Consider the following 15351-nt stretch of genomic DNA (forward strand, 5'->3'; position numbering starts at 1 on the left):
GTGTGTGTGTGTGTGTGAGTGGGAGTGTGTTAGTGTGTGTGTGAGTGTGTGTGTGAGTGTGTGTGTGTGTGTGTGTGTGTGTGTGTGTGAGTGTGTTCGTGTGTGTGTGAGTGTTAGTGTGTGTGTGTGTGTGTGAGTGTGTTAGTGTGTGTGTGAGTGTTAGTGTGTGTGTGTGTGTGTGTGAGTGTGAGTGTGTTAGTGTGTGTGTGTGTGTGTGTGTGTGAGTGTGTTAGTGTGTGTGTGAGTGTTAGTGTGTGTGTGTGTGTGAGTGTGAGTGTGTTAGTGTGTGTGTGAGTGTGTGTGTGTGTGTGTGAGTGTGAGTGTGTTAGTGTGTGTGTGAGTGTGTGTGTGTGTGTGTGTGTGTGTGTAGTTACCCACTTGCCATCGGTCAGACTGACTCTCCTGAAGGTGGGGTACATGTCGGGGGTGGGGCGGCCTTCATGGTCTTCATAGAGGAAAACTGGAGAGCGAGCGAGCTCCAAACCGAGCTGCTGCGTCCCCTGCAACACGACACGTCAGTAATGCTGCCCCCTACTGGACACATGCACTGGCACGATTCTGTCTGTTGTGTTATTGCTTTGACCGATATCGATACTTTTGCGATATATCGTGCAGCCAGACAAACTTACCTGAGGGTCATAGAGCGAGAAGAGGAACACCTGAGAGCCCTTGACCGGTCGAACTGTGGTCATCAATGAAAAGTCCACTGGGAACGTGGAATCTGGACAGAGACACATATTTCAGTTTGAAATAGGGGCCCATTGAAGGGGCCCATTGAAGGGGCCCATTGAAGGGGCCCATTGAAGGGGCCCATTGAAGAAGACGACATCAGCAGATGCAGAAGTTTAACTGAAGCTAAAACAGAAGGTTACGTAGTTGCACTTTAACACTTTGGGGCTTGTGAGGATTTGTCGACAGAAACATATTTAAACATATTCTGCAAAATCAACTTTAATGAGATTTTAACCTCGTTACAACAGGGTTTTTTCCTCATTAGTTTACTAGTTTAAGTGTATATTTGATTGATTCCTGCGTGCTGCAACTACCCCCTAGCCCCGCCCACATCCCTGTTCTTAGTGCCACATGTACTTCAAAAACGTCATGTGGCCACGGTTCAAAAATAAAAATATATGTTACAGTGAAATGTCCCTATGAAGAGGCGGAGCTAATCCCTATGAAGAGGAGGAGCTAATCCCTATGAAGAGGCGGAGCTAATCCCTATGAAGAGGAGGAGCTAATCCCTATGAAGAGGAGGAGCTAATCCCTATGAAGAGGCGGAGCTAATCCCTATGAAGAGGCGGAGCTAATCCCTATGAAGAGGCGGAGCTAATCCCTATGAAGAGGAGGAGCTAATCCCTATAAAGAGGCGGAGCTAATCCCTATGAAGAGGCGGAGCTAATCCCTATGAAGAGGAGGAGCTAATCCCTATGAAGAGGCGGAGCTAATCCCTATGAAGAGGAGGAGCTAATCCCTATGAAGAGGCGGAGCTAATCCTATGAAGAGGAGGAGCTAATCCCTATGAAGAGGAGGAGCTAATCCCTATGAAGAGGAGGAGCTAATCCCTATGAAGAGGCGGAGCTAATCCCTATGAAGAGGAGGAGCTAATCCCTATGAAGAGGCGGAGCTAATCCTATGAAGAGGCGGAGATAATCCCTATGAAGGGGCGGAGCTAATCCTATGAAGAGGCGGAGCTAATCCTATGAAGAGGCGGAGATAATCCCTATGAAGGGGCGGAGCTAATCCTATGAAGAGGCGGGGTTAATCCCTATGAAGAGGCGGAGTTAATCCCTATGAAGAGGCGGAGTTAATCCCTATGAAGAGGCGGAGTTAATCCCTATGAAGGGGCGGAGTTAATCCCTATGAAGGGGCGGGACTTATCACCTGTTCATAAGCCGTTTTAGATGAATACTACAGCAGTAAAAGGATCAGTCGTCTCCTTTAAAGTGACAAACTCGTTACAGAATACAAAGTGACCAAAGCGAGGGCCGTTCGGGGGCCTCACCGGGGAACAGCTGCATGGTGGGGGCGCTGAGCTGGATCTTCTTGTCGATCTTGAAGGACAGGTCAGAGACGTCCTGACCCGAGCGGCTGGTGCACAGACCTGCCTCCAGCGACACTCCGTCCATGTCCTCAGAGAGCTCCAGGACCTTCAGGACGTCCACCAGCTTCACTGCAGGCAACAGAGAGGAAGACATTTAGTCACCTGCCGCTTAGGGCCCCCAAACGGCCCACAAACGGCCCACAAACGGCCCACAAACGGCCGCCTGTAAATTATACTACACTTACTTTAATTATAACATTGTATATATATTATTTATAATATTGTATACAATATATATTATTTATAACATTGTATATGTTGAGTTTTTATGTTTATTAATGACATTTAAACAGAGGAAAAACAACAAATGAAGCCTGCGTAAATTCAGCCTGGAAGACCTAACTCTATCCATCTACGTCAAGGCCACTATGGCAGGACCCCTCTCCCCAGCGCCATCATCGCACTCAAGCGGGCGTGGCCTGTCCGTCTGTGAGAGTCAGATCCCTCACTTCACCATGGACTCTCCCAGGTTTCTGCGCTTATCCCAAAGAGGTTATGCAGTTTTTCCCGGCCAAGAAGGAGGGTGAAAGGACAGAAGGAGGGTGAAAGGACAGAAGGAGGGTGAAAGGACAGAAGGAGGGTGAAAGGACAGAATGAGGGTGAAAGGACAGAAGGAGGGTGTAAGGACAGAAGGAGGGTGTAAGGAGACAGAAGGAGGGTGAAAGGACAGAAGGATGGTGAAAGGACAGAAGGAGGGTGAAAGGACAGAAGGAGGGTGTAAGGACAGAAGGAGGGTGAAAGGACAGAAGGAGGGTGAAAGGACAGAAGGAGGGTGTAAGGACAGAAGGAGGGTGAAAGGACAGAAGGAGGGTGAAAGGACAGAAGGATGGTGAAAGGACAGAAGGAGGGTGAAAGGACAGAAGGAGGGTGTAAGGACAGAAGGAGGGTGTAGGGACAGGGGGCGTCTGCACCATGGCCCTCGCACCTGCTCCTCATCCCCAATCATCGCTCTCATGTGACTCCTCCCTGCTCCCAATCAGCACCAGGCAGTCGCATTTAAGCCTCAGGCAGATGGCTCGGCCGCTCAAACCGTACTGCGACCCACCACCTCCCCAGCTCCTCCTCTGCATTCCCCTCATCCTCTACCTTGTCTTCACATCTACCACCACCAGTCTCCAGGCTCTGGGGGGAGACATCTAATACAAATAGATCATGGAGTGCCCATGATCACTGTCTTCCGCCGGGGTCTGAGCGCCAAATAACTCACGTAATAAAGCTGCTAAACAGTCCATTCCCATGGTCTCTGCGTCTCTTCAGGGTGAAATGAGATGTTTGAGCCACAAACTGGTTCAAGCTGCTGATCTGAGACGTTTCAGCAGCAGAAGTCACAGGAGCACCTCCAACATGCTCCTGCTTTAGGCTCCTGGTTTAGGGCTTTTGGCTCCTGCTTTAGGCTCCTGGTTTAGGGCTTTTGGCTCCTGGTTTAGGCCCCTGCTGTAGGCCCCTGGTTTAGGCTCCTGGTTTAGGCCCCTGCTTTAGGCTCCTGGTTCAGGCTCCTGGTTTAGGCTCCTGCTTTAGGGCTCCTGGTTTAGGCCCCTGGTTAAGGGCTCCTGGTTTAGGCCCCTGGTTTAGGCCCCTGGTTCATTAGACCCCTGCAGACAGGTAGAGTCTGGCACGATGACAGCGTCGGTCGCATTACAACAGTCGGATCTGTCGACGCTCAAACCGACCTGAATCGCTCAAGACGAGACGTCATCGTGATCCACACAAGTCTGAACGAATCACCACGACGACTGCAAATGTTTCTGAAGATGTAAAAAATGTTCTGGAACATTCTGGAAGTGTCCCACATGGAGGCGCTGGCCCAGACCACACCCACTGACCGGGACCACAGAAGAAGACGTTTGTGACACTAACAGACCTGCACCAACAGACCTGCACCAACAGACCTGCACCAACTGACCTGCACCGGCCGACCTGCACCAACAGACTTGCACCAACAGACCTGCACCATCCAACAAGCACCAGCCGACCTGCACCAACAGACCTGCACCAACAGACCTGCACCAGCCGACCTGCACCAACAGACCTGCACCAACAGACTTGCACCAACAGACCTGCACCAGCCGACCTGCACCAACAGACCTGCACCAACAAACCTGCACCAACAGACCTGCACCAACCGACCTGCACCAACAGACCTGCACCAGCCGACCTGCACCAACAGACCTGCACCAACCGACCTGCACCAACAGACCTGCACCAACCGACCTGCACCAACAGACCTGCACCAACAGACCTGCACCAACAGACCTGCCCCAGCCGACCTGCACCAACAGACCTTCACCAACAGCCCTGCTCCAACCGACCTGCACCAGCTGACCTGCACCAACAGACCTGCACCAACCGACCTTCACCAACAGACCTGCACCAACAGACCTGCACCAGCCGACCTGCACCAACAGACCTGCACAAGCCGACCTGCACCAGCCGACCTGCACCAACAGACCTGCACCAACAGACCTGCACCAACCGACCTACACCAGCCAACATGCACCAACAGACCTGCACCAGCCGACCTGCACCAACAGACCTTCACCAACCGACCTGCACAACAGACCTGCACCTACCGACCTGCACCAACAGACCTGCACTAACAGACCTGCACCAACCGACCTGCACCAACAGACCTGCACCAGCCGACCTGCACCAACAGACTTGCACCAACCGACCTGCACCAGCCGACCTGCACCAACAGACCTGCACCAACAGACCTGCACCAACAGACCTTCACCAACCGACCTGCACCAACCAACCTGCACCAGCTGACCTGCACCAACAGACCTGCACCAACCGACCTGCACCAGCCGACCTGCACCAGCCGACCTGCACCAGCTGACCTGCACCAACAGACCTGCACCAACCGACCTGCACCAGCCGACCTGCACCAGCTGACCTGCACCAACAGACCTGCACCAACCGACCTGCACCAACAGACCTGCACCAACAGACCTGCACCAACAGACCTGCACCAACAGACCTTCACCAACCGACCTGCACAACAGACCTGCACCAACCGACCTGCACCAACAGACCTGCACCAACAGACCTACACCAGCCGACCTGCACCAACCGACCTACACCAGCCGACCTGCACCAACAGACCTGCACCAACAGACCTGCACCAACAGACCTTCACCAACCGACCTGCACCAACCAACCTGCACCAGCTGACCTGCACCAACAGACCTGCACCAACCGACCTGCACCAGCCGACCGGCACCAGCCGACCGGCACCAGCCGACCTGCACCAACAGACCTGCACCAGCAGACCTGCACCAACCGACCTGCGCCAGCTGACCTGCACCAACAGACCTGCACCAACAGACCTGCACCAACCGACCTGCGCCAGCTGACCTGCACCAACAGACCTGCACCAACAGAACTGCACCAACCGACCTGCACCAACAGACCTTCACCTGCCGACCTGCACCAACAGACCTGCCCCAACCGACCTGCACCAACCGACCTACACCAACAGACCTGCACAACAGACCTGCACCAACCGACCTGCACCAACAGACCTGCACCAACCGACCTGCACAACAGACTTGCACCAACCGACCTGCACCAACAGACCTGCACCAACAGACCTGCACCAACCGACCTGCACAACCGACCTGCACAACCGACCTGCACCAACAGACCTGCACCAACAGACCTGCACCAACAGACCTGCACCAACAGACCTGCACCAACAGACCTGCACAAGCCGACCTGCACCAGCCGACCTGCACCAACAGACCTGCACCAGCCGACCTGCACCAACAGACCTGCACCAACAGACCTGCACCAACAGACCTGCACCAGCTGCTGATTTGACCCAGACGTTCTAAATTCAATTCACTTTTATGTCACTGTTTATCGAAAGTAAAGGCGTTTTTAACTTTTAAACACTTTGAACAAGTCGTGCGCTGAGAAAAATTTGCCAAGATTGTATTTTTAAATATAAAGTGGATTTGATTGGATTGAAAATTTGATTTGCTAAACTGATATTAAAACGTTGAAACTTTCTCTCTCCATCTCTACTTTATAATGACATGATAAATGATGAAAGAGCCTCGAGTGGAAATACGATGTAGAACGTTCAAAAAGAGGAGAAGTGTAAAGGACGCAGGAGGACAAGCCTGAACTGGTGCAGCTTCACACCAGGGGCTTACGTAAAGGCTGCATCTGCTTTGAGCTCCCGCACAGCTGCTCGTCTTCTGCTCGGCCTCTACACGGCTTCTGCTCGGCCTCTGCACGGCTTCTGCTCGGCTTCTGCACGGCTTCTGCTCGGCCTCTGCCCGGCTTCTGCTCGGCTTCTGCTCGGCTTCTGCTCGGCTTCTGCTCGGCTTCTGCCCGGCTTCTGCCCGGCTTCTGCACGGCCTCTGCTCGGCCTCTGCTCGGCTTCTGCTCGGCTTCTGCTCGGCCTCTGCTCGGCTTCTGCTCGGCTTCTGCTCGGCTTCTGCTCGGCTTCTGCACGGCTTCTTCTCGGCTTCTGCTCGGCTTCTGCACGGCTTCTGCTCGGCCTCTGCTCGGCTTCTGCACGGCTTCTGCACGGCTTCTGCTTGAACTGTCACTTTCTAAACGTGTTATAAGTATTTGCACGATCAGCTCTTTTGTTGTCTCGCCTCCTTTGAGCAGAAACATATTATTTGTCAGTTAGATGTCAATCAAACAGTCTCAACCAAGCTTGGTTACGGCGCCGTGACAACAGCAGCGCCGTTAGCACTGCCAAAACACACCGCTTTACGGAAGACTCAGTGGTGTAGTCTACGCGCTTTACGGAAGACTCAGTGGTGTAGTCTACGCGCTTTACGGAAGACTCAGTGGTGTAGTCTACGCGCTTTACGGAGGACTCAGTGATGTAGTCTACGCGCTTTACGGAAGACTCAGTGGTGTAGTCTACGCGCTTTATGGAAGACTCAGTGGTGTAGTCTACGCGCTTTATGGAAGACTCAGTGGTGTAGTCTACGAATAAAACCCCCCCCCCGACTCACTGCATGTTCTGTTCAGGCAAATAACTATAATGTTAAAGTGTCCAGTAGTTTTTATTATATGTTTATGTCGTATAAATGTTCAAACGATAGAAAATACATTTTGTTCTGGCCAAAATAAGTGATAAAGGTGGTTCAGTAAAAGTCGAGGAGTTGAACCCACAACCCTTTGGTGGCAGTAAAACACTATCGCTCCAGAGCAACACAAAAGACAAAGTACATCAGAAAGAAATCAGATTCAGACCAGCAGAAACAAGACAATGTTCAAACTCAGCCAACGCCCTCCACTTTGAACTGTACAGCTCTTCATCTTCTCACAGATGAATGTATATGAATCATCCTTAATGTACATATGTCACGCTTTTCACTTTCTGAGGAAGAGTCTTCTTCTTATCCAGAAATCTTCTTCCAGGACAGTTCCAGATCAGGAGTGACGGATTCTCTCAAAAACCAAAACATTTAGACTCAAAACAACTTATTTCTACGACTTTTGAACAGACTTGACAGAGAATGTTTTATCTGTGTCGTATTCAAGAAACACAAGCTGCAACAACAATAAAAAGCAGGTGTTAGTTCGTTATTGGTTTAATCATCTGCAGAAGTCACTTTTTTTACGACTCATAAACTACAAAAGCAAAAACACATTTCTTGACTAGTGCAATGAAAAAGTACACGCAAGAAATACTGAGCCCCAAAACATATTGTTCCATCACCAGTTACTGAGCGTAAAGTGAATATAGTAGAGACGTGAGACGGATCGAGACGTGAGACGGATCGAGAGGTGAGACGAATCGAGACGTGAGACGCATCGAGACGCGAGACGGATCGAGACGCGAGACGGATCGAGACGGATCGAGGCGCAAGACGGATCGAGGCGCAAGACGGATCGAGACGCGAGACGGATCGAGACACGAGACGGATCGAGACGCGAGACGGATCGAGACGCGAGACGGATCGAGACGTGAGACGAAATAGAGACGTGAGACAGATCGAGACGCGAGACGGAACGAGACGAGAGACAGATCGAGGCGCGAGACGAATCAAGACGGATCGAGACGGGAGACGGATCGAGACGCGAGACGGATCGAGACGCGAGACGTGAGACGGATCGAGTCGCGAGACGGATCGAGACGCGAGACGTGAGACGGATCGAGTCGCGAGACGGATCGAGACGCGAGACGGATCGAGACGCGAGACGTGAGACGGATCGAGTCGCGAGACGGATCGAGACGCGAGACGGATCGAGACGCGAGACGTGAGACGGATCGAGACGGATCGAGACGTGAGACGGATCGAGACGCGAGACGGATCGAGACGCGAGACGGATCGAGACGCGAGACGGGGAAGAAACGAAAGAAGATGAGATTTTAGACTTCATAAAAAATCTAATCTACATTTGATTTTCTGACACTTTTATCCAATGTAAACAGGAGACAATAAATGACGACTTTACATCAAATTGAACGACGCAGAACGATGAACCTGCTGCAGATGATTTATCCATAATCATGATTTTTCAGGTCAAAATAACTGTTTCCTCACTATATTTAAGCTACAGAAACATGAATCTCAATGTAAAGTTCTCTTTTATTTGATTGTTGAATTATGGAATCATAACTTTTTTCAGTGACTTTGATTTCATAAAGTCTCAATGTGAAGAGTAAAGAGAGAATTAAGAAGACTTGTTTTTCCATGTCAATAATTGTGAATAATTGTAAAATCGGGACGTCACTTCTCACAATAAAACACACGGGTCATTACAGTGAATGACCTTCACTCACAATCACAGACAGGTCATCAACAGGTCATCAACAGGTCATCAACAGGTCAACAGGTCATCAACAGGTCATCAACAGGTCATCAATCACAGACAGGTCATCAGCAGGTCAACAGGTCATCAACAGGTCATCAACAGGTCATCAATCACAGACAGGTCTTCAACAGGTCATCAATCACAGACAGGTCATCAACCAATCACAGACAGGTCATCAACAGGTCAACAATCACCGACAGGTCATCAACAGGTCATCAACAGGTCATCAACAGGTCATCAATCACAGACAGGTCATCAACAGATCATCAACAGGTCATCAACAGGTCATCAATAGGTCAACAGATCAACAGATCAACAGGTCAACAGGTCATCAACAGGTCATCAACAGGTCATCAACAGGTCAACAGGTCATCAACAGGTCATCAACAGGTCATCAACAGGTCATCAACAGGTCATCAATCACAGACAGGTCATCAACAGATCATCAATCACAGACAGGTCATCAACAGGTCATCAATCACAGACAGGTCATCAACAGGTCAACAGGTCATCAACAGGTCATCAACAGGTCATCAACAGGTCATCAATCACAGACAGGTCTTCAACAGGTCATCAATCACAGACAGGTCATCAACCAATCACAGACAGGTCATCAACAGGTCAACAATCACCGACAGGTCATCAACAGGTCATCAACAGGTCATCAACAGGTCATCAATCACAGACAGGTCATCAACAGATCATCAACAGGTCATCAACAGGTCATCAATAGGTCAACAGATCAACAGATCAACAGGTCAACAGGTCATCAACAGGTCATCAACAGGTCATCAACAGGTCAACAGGTCATCAACAGGTCATCAACAGGTCATCAACAGGTCATCAACAGGTCATCAATCACAGACAGGTCATCAACAGATCATCAATCACAGACAGGTCATCAACAGGTCATCAATCACAGACAGGTCATCAACAGGTCAACAGGTCATCAACAGGTCATCAACAGGTCATCAGTAGGTCAACAGATCAACAGATCAACAGGTCAATAGGTCATCAACAGGTCATCAACAGGTCATCAACAGGTCAACAGGTCATCAACAGGTCATCAACAGGTCATCAATCACAGACAGGTCATCAACAGGTCATCAACAGGTCAACAGGTCATCAACAGGTCATCAATCACAGACAGGTCATCAACAGGTCATCAACAGGTCATCAATCACAGACAGGTCATCAACCAGGTCATCAACAGGTCATCAATCACAGACAGGTCATCAACAGGTCATCAATCACAGACAGGTCATCAACAGGTCAACAGGTCATCAACAGGTCATCAATCACAGACAGGTCATCAACAGGTCATCAACAGGTAATCAATCACAGACAGGTCATCAACAGGTCATCAATCACAGACAGGTCATCAACCAATCACAGACAGGTCATCAACAGGTCATCAATCACAGACAGGTCATCAACAGGTCATCAACAGGTCATTAATCACAGACAGGTCATCAACAGGTCATCAACAGGTCATCAATCACAGACAGGTCATCAACAGGTCATCAACATGTCATCAATCACAGACAGGTCATCAACAGGTCATCAACATGTCATCAATCACAGACAGGTCATCAACAGGTCATCAACATGTCATCAATCACAGACAGGTCATCAACAGGTCAACAGGTCATCAACAGGTCATCAACAGGTCATCAACAGGTCATCAATCACAGACAGGTCAACAGGTCATCAACAGGTCATCAACAGGTCATCAACAGGTCATCAACAGGTCATCAATCACAGACAGGTCATCAACAGGTCAACAACAGGTCAACAACAGGTCATCAACAGGTCATCAACAGGTCAACAGGTCATCAACAGGTCAACAGGTCATCAACAGGTCATCAACAGGTCATCAATAGGTCAACAGATCAACAGGTCAACAGGTCATCAACAGGTCATCAACAGGCCATCAACAGCAAAAGTGTCCAATCATCCAAAATATTCATGTAATATTCATTCATTCATCAAAAGCAGGTTTTACCATCAAAAGTCTCAAAGTCGTATGTTTTTATGACTTTTATTCAGCTCAGAAGGTCCTGAAGTGTCACTGGTTTAGTCTGAGATTGAGCTTCACTTTTTACACATTTTAGTTTCTAAAAAGTGCAATTTAATCCAAATCATTGCTTTTTTCTTATCTTTAAAAAAGCTTCTCATGAAACAGAACTTCAACAGAAACATGAAGAACTATTACGTTCATTTCCAACAATAATTGCTCCACGTCAGTCCAAAGTTCAAAGTTTGCCACCTTTTTGTCTCAATTAGTCACATGACGTCATATGTGAACAACAACAACAACAACAACAACACCCTCATTATGCATATGAATGAACATCTGCAACAATGACAGTGTAAATATGAGAGATGAAGCAAAGATCCCAGTTTTCATCTCATTCCTGACACTTCTGAAGTTCAGGATCATAATTCATATAATTCATTAAATATTTCAGTCAATAATCTCAGAGTTGTGTGTGTGTGTGTGTGTGTGTGTGTGTGTGTGTGTGTGTGGTGTGTGTGTGTGTGTGTGTGTGTGTGTGTGCGTGAGTGTCTCTGTGTGTGTGTGTGTGTGTGTGTGTGTGTGAGAGAGCTCGGTGCTGTTTGTGTGACGACACGTGTGTGTTTGTCATTATCACAGAGAATGCAATAACAAACATGCCTTTTGCAGAAAGAAGAACTCCACCCAAACACAGCGGGACATCACAGCATTGGACGCGCTAGGGACGGTCTAGGAACGCTCTAGGGACTCTCTAGGAACGCTCTAGGGACTCTCTAGGAATGCTCTAGGGACTCTCTAGAGACTCTCTAGGGATTCTCTAGGGACTCTCTAGGGACTCTCTAGGGACTCTCTAGGGACTCTCTAGGGACTCTCTAGGGACTCTCTAGGGATTCTCTAGGGACTCTCTAGGGACTCTCTAGGGACTCTCTAGGGACTCTCTAGAGACTCTCTAGGGATTCTCTAGGGACTCTCTAGGGACGCTCTCAGGATGCTCTCTTGGGACGCTCTGGGACTCTCTAGGGACTCTGTCAGGACGGTCTCTGTTGACTCTTTAGGACTCTTTAGGGCAGTGTTTTTCAACCTTTTTTGAGCCAGGGCACATTTTTTACTTTGACAAAATCCTGGGACACACCATTAACAAAATTACACTCTATAGCCTAACGCCGTATATATAATAAAGTATAGTTAGTAAGATCGTTTCTAAATGTATTTATACTCACTCAGTGTGAACCCTGGGCTTGTTTAGATGAACACAAAGCTGAGATCCTGGCAAGAATGTAAGAAAGACACACACGGAGCTCTTCCTCAAAAGCTCTCTCTGTTTTTAGTTTTGATCATAGTCAGGCCTGACAAGCTCAGCTCACACAATGTGAGGCGGAAAATGGGAGCAATATTGAAATGGCTTCGTTGGCCAGAATAGGAAACTCCTTGGCAGAAGTAAACCACAAACTGTCCAAAGGAAGATCAGCAAAGTTCAGCTTTAAACCACGATCTTGTTTCAGGTCAATTAGTTCCTCTTGCTCCTGTAAAGTTTCCAACAACTGATGCTGAGCTGTATGAGTCCCTAACCTTTTCTGTGAAGTCTGAAGGGAAATAAAGAGTTTTCAAACGTGTGCCTCGCACAGTGCTGCAGTGCTGTCATCATGCCGTGTCTTGGTGAGTGGGAACATCTCGAGGTTGCCATGCTGCACACGTTGTTGCCAGAGCTGCACTTTAAAATGAAATCCATTCATTTTATCAGTGCTTGTAAACAGGTTTTCATTTCGGCTTTGCATCTGTGTGTTCAGTTCATTCAAATGATGAAAAATATCAGCCAGATATGCCAGCTTTGCACACAAGCAGCTTTGAGTGATCCGCCCTCTCATTTGTCAGAAATACTTTAAGTTCCTGTCACAGTTCAAACACAGAGGCCAGCACCAGCAACCATCGGACCTCTGGATGAAGCAAGAAGAGCGTCTCATGTACAATGGCTTTACAGGCAGTATTCATGTTTCTGCCACAGTTTGGGGCTTTTTTGATTTAGCAATGAGTTCCGCAACAAGATAGCTTGTTTGAGGGCTCTCTCATTTACCTTTATGTTTTTTCTCAAAAGAGTTGCCTGTTTCTCAGTGTTTTTCTGTAATTGCACAAAATGGTCAATTGGCTTGTTTTGAATGGACGGGTGTTTCGTTTGGAGATGGCGTTGAAGCTTGCTTGTTTCCATGGCGCTGTTGGAGAGCTTCTCACCACACACCAAGCATAACGGTGTCGTCGCATCCCCGGTGAAAGTAAATCAGAATGAAAGGAAGCTTTCGCTGTATTGCCTCGAACCCACCGTCTTTTTTTTTCGTCCACCACTCGTACTTGAGCCTCATCTGGGTCAGAATTTTGCCCGGGGTCCTGTTCAAAGTTTGCGTTTCCCCCTCTCAAAAACACTGCCACCTGCATGGATGTCACCACCTGATGGGACGCTCTCGGGGCGCTCATGGGACGCTCTCGGGACGCTCTGGAGATACCCTTGGGACTCTGTCAGGACGCTCTCGGGACTCTCTTGGAACGCTCTCGGGACGCTCTCGGGACGCTCTCGGAACGCTCTCGGGACGCTCTCGGGACGCTCTCGGGACGCTCTCGGGACGCTCTCGGGACGTTCTCGGGACGCTCTCGGGATGCTCTCGGGACGCTCTCGGGATGCTCTCGGGACGCTCTCGGGATGCTCTCGGGACGCTCTCGGGACGCTCTCGGGACGCTCTCGGGATGCTCTCGGGAGGCTCTCGGGATGCTCTCGGGGCGCTCATGGGAAACCCTCGGGACTCTGTCATGACACTGTTTTTGGGCTAAAGCCCTGTTCGGACCACATTAGGACCACATTAGTTTGACCTATAGGAAACTCGGGTAAATTGTGTTTCTCGTCCAGTGTGAATCGTCCTTGTCTCTGAAAAGGACTCCCAAATCGTCCTGCTGCATCCCCTAGACTGAGTGCTCATGTCTGTGATTTTAGGCTGTTTGTAGTCGGTGTTTTGGATGTGCACATGGAAGTTCTTTTGAGAAAGTTTATGTGTTTTTGCTTCAAAGTTTAGATCGAGTTGCTGTGCCATCGTGAACAGATTAAACAAGAGGCTACGACTGTTCTCAAATACCATCACATGGATGTCATTTGGGTTCTGATCACAACAACGTGGTAATGAACAACTACAGTGCAGGTAAACAACGCTAAAAACAAACCTAAAATGAGAGAATTGCTAACAACCGTCTGTAGTTAAAACGAATCCCATCTGAATACCTCCTCGCAGCGTTCTGACACAATTCCATGAGCCGGTCTGGACCTGGAGGGAGACGAAGACAAGTGGGTAAATGGACCATATGTTTCTGTTCTGGCTCCTTCAGCTGGCTCTCATCAAAGCTCCGATCTTACACAAAGAGCATGCCGACCGTCAGAGCGACAGAGGCGGTAAAGAAAGACGAACGCAAACACACACTCGCGCTAGGAATCCGCGGCACGCCATTGAACCGCCACGTTTCACTTCAGAATCCTGTTTTCTCGGTCCGGACGAGCATCTGGCGCTCAGATCAAAGACTGTATCAATATTTGTCAATGACGGGCCTCGAACGGTTGTTGGACGGCGGCGCGGTGCTGTTGGTGGCGCTGTGTTATTCTTGGACTCCGCAGAGTACAGTCACTTTGAAGCTGACGTTTTACTGGGCTTTTAAGATCATTTCATTATTTTAAGGATTAGTGCCCCTGCCCGACGAGCATTACACTTCAGATAACGTACAGTAAATATCAATGATGTTTTCTTTCATTCAGATATTTAGGAGCAAACAGGATGGATTGTTTGTAAGTTACGAGGGGTCAAATTTACACCTGGACCATGTGACCAGTGCAGTTCTTCTGACTCTCAGCAAGTTCACACAGACATGGCACGTTTCTCCCAGCAGGTGTAACCTGGGTTCTGCGAGTAGGACACATGGGAGCCAGGCTTGGCCCGTCCTCCTCAATAGAAAGACCAAAGGCCAGTTCCATAAAGCACGTGTCAAATTGAACAGATACAGATCGTTTGTGCTAATCTTCTAATCCATGGAAACCTTGCCATATTCTGCCCTGTAATGTTTTACCTTGTTTTACCCAATTTAGAGAGAGATTAATGCCCCACGATGATTTAAATGCTCTGAACTAAGCTCCTAAACTTCAGCACAGACCACACGAACTACAAAACAGGTCTGATTTCTGAAGTCTGGAGAAGAGAGAGGACTGTTGCCATGGATACAGAACACAAATCAACAACAGGATGGACAATTGTTTTGAGTCGGGATTAAAATAAATAGCGCGAAAAAATTTGTTGTGAGAAGTTGATGAGTGTTAAATGTGTTAAACGTTTCTTTCTTTCACTTTAGTTAGTTAGTGGCTCAGCAGATTGTAAAGACTCTTTTCCTGCAGGAGTGAATCTGTTTCGTCCCATTACAG

The 15351-nt window shown here is 48.7% G+C and overlaps 1 protein-coding gene across 1 annotated transcript in view; it reads right to left on the reverse strand.

Annotated features, from left to right (window-relative positions):
* Positions 1-15351, reverse strand: part of LOC140376999 (uncharacterized) — a 90481-nt gene that overhangs the window by 65991 nt on the left and 9139 nt on the right. Inside the window, exons 2-4 of the mRNA XM_072462246.1 lie at positions 2003-2170; positions 630-721; positions 379-500 (exon numbers count right to left, since the gene is read on the reverse strand). Coding sequence (XP_072318347.1) covers positions 379-500; positions 630-721; positions 2003-2170 — 382 coding nt within the window. The remainder of the gene's footprint in view (positions 1-378; positions 501-629; positions 722-2002; positions 2171-15351) is intronic.

This window comes from Eucyclogobius newberryi, unplaced genomic scaffold (assembly GCF_026437365.1).
Source record: "Eucyclogobius newberryi isolate DKJ021-1_F unplaced genomic scaffold, fEucNew1.0.hap1 SCAF_4, whole genome shotgun sequence".
NCBI classification, from domain to species: domain Eukaryota; kingdom Metazoa; phylum Chordata; class Actinopteri; order Gobiiformes; family Gobiidae; genus Eucyclogobius; species Eucyclogobius newberryi.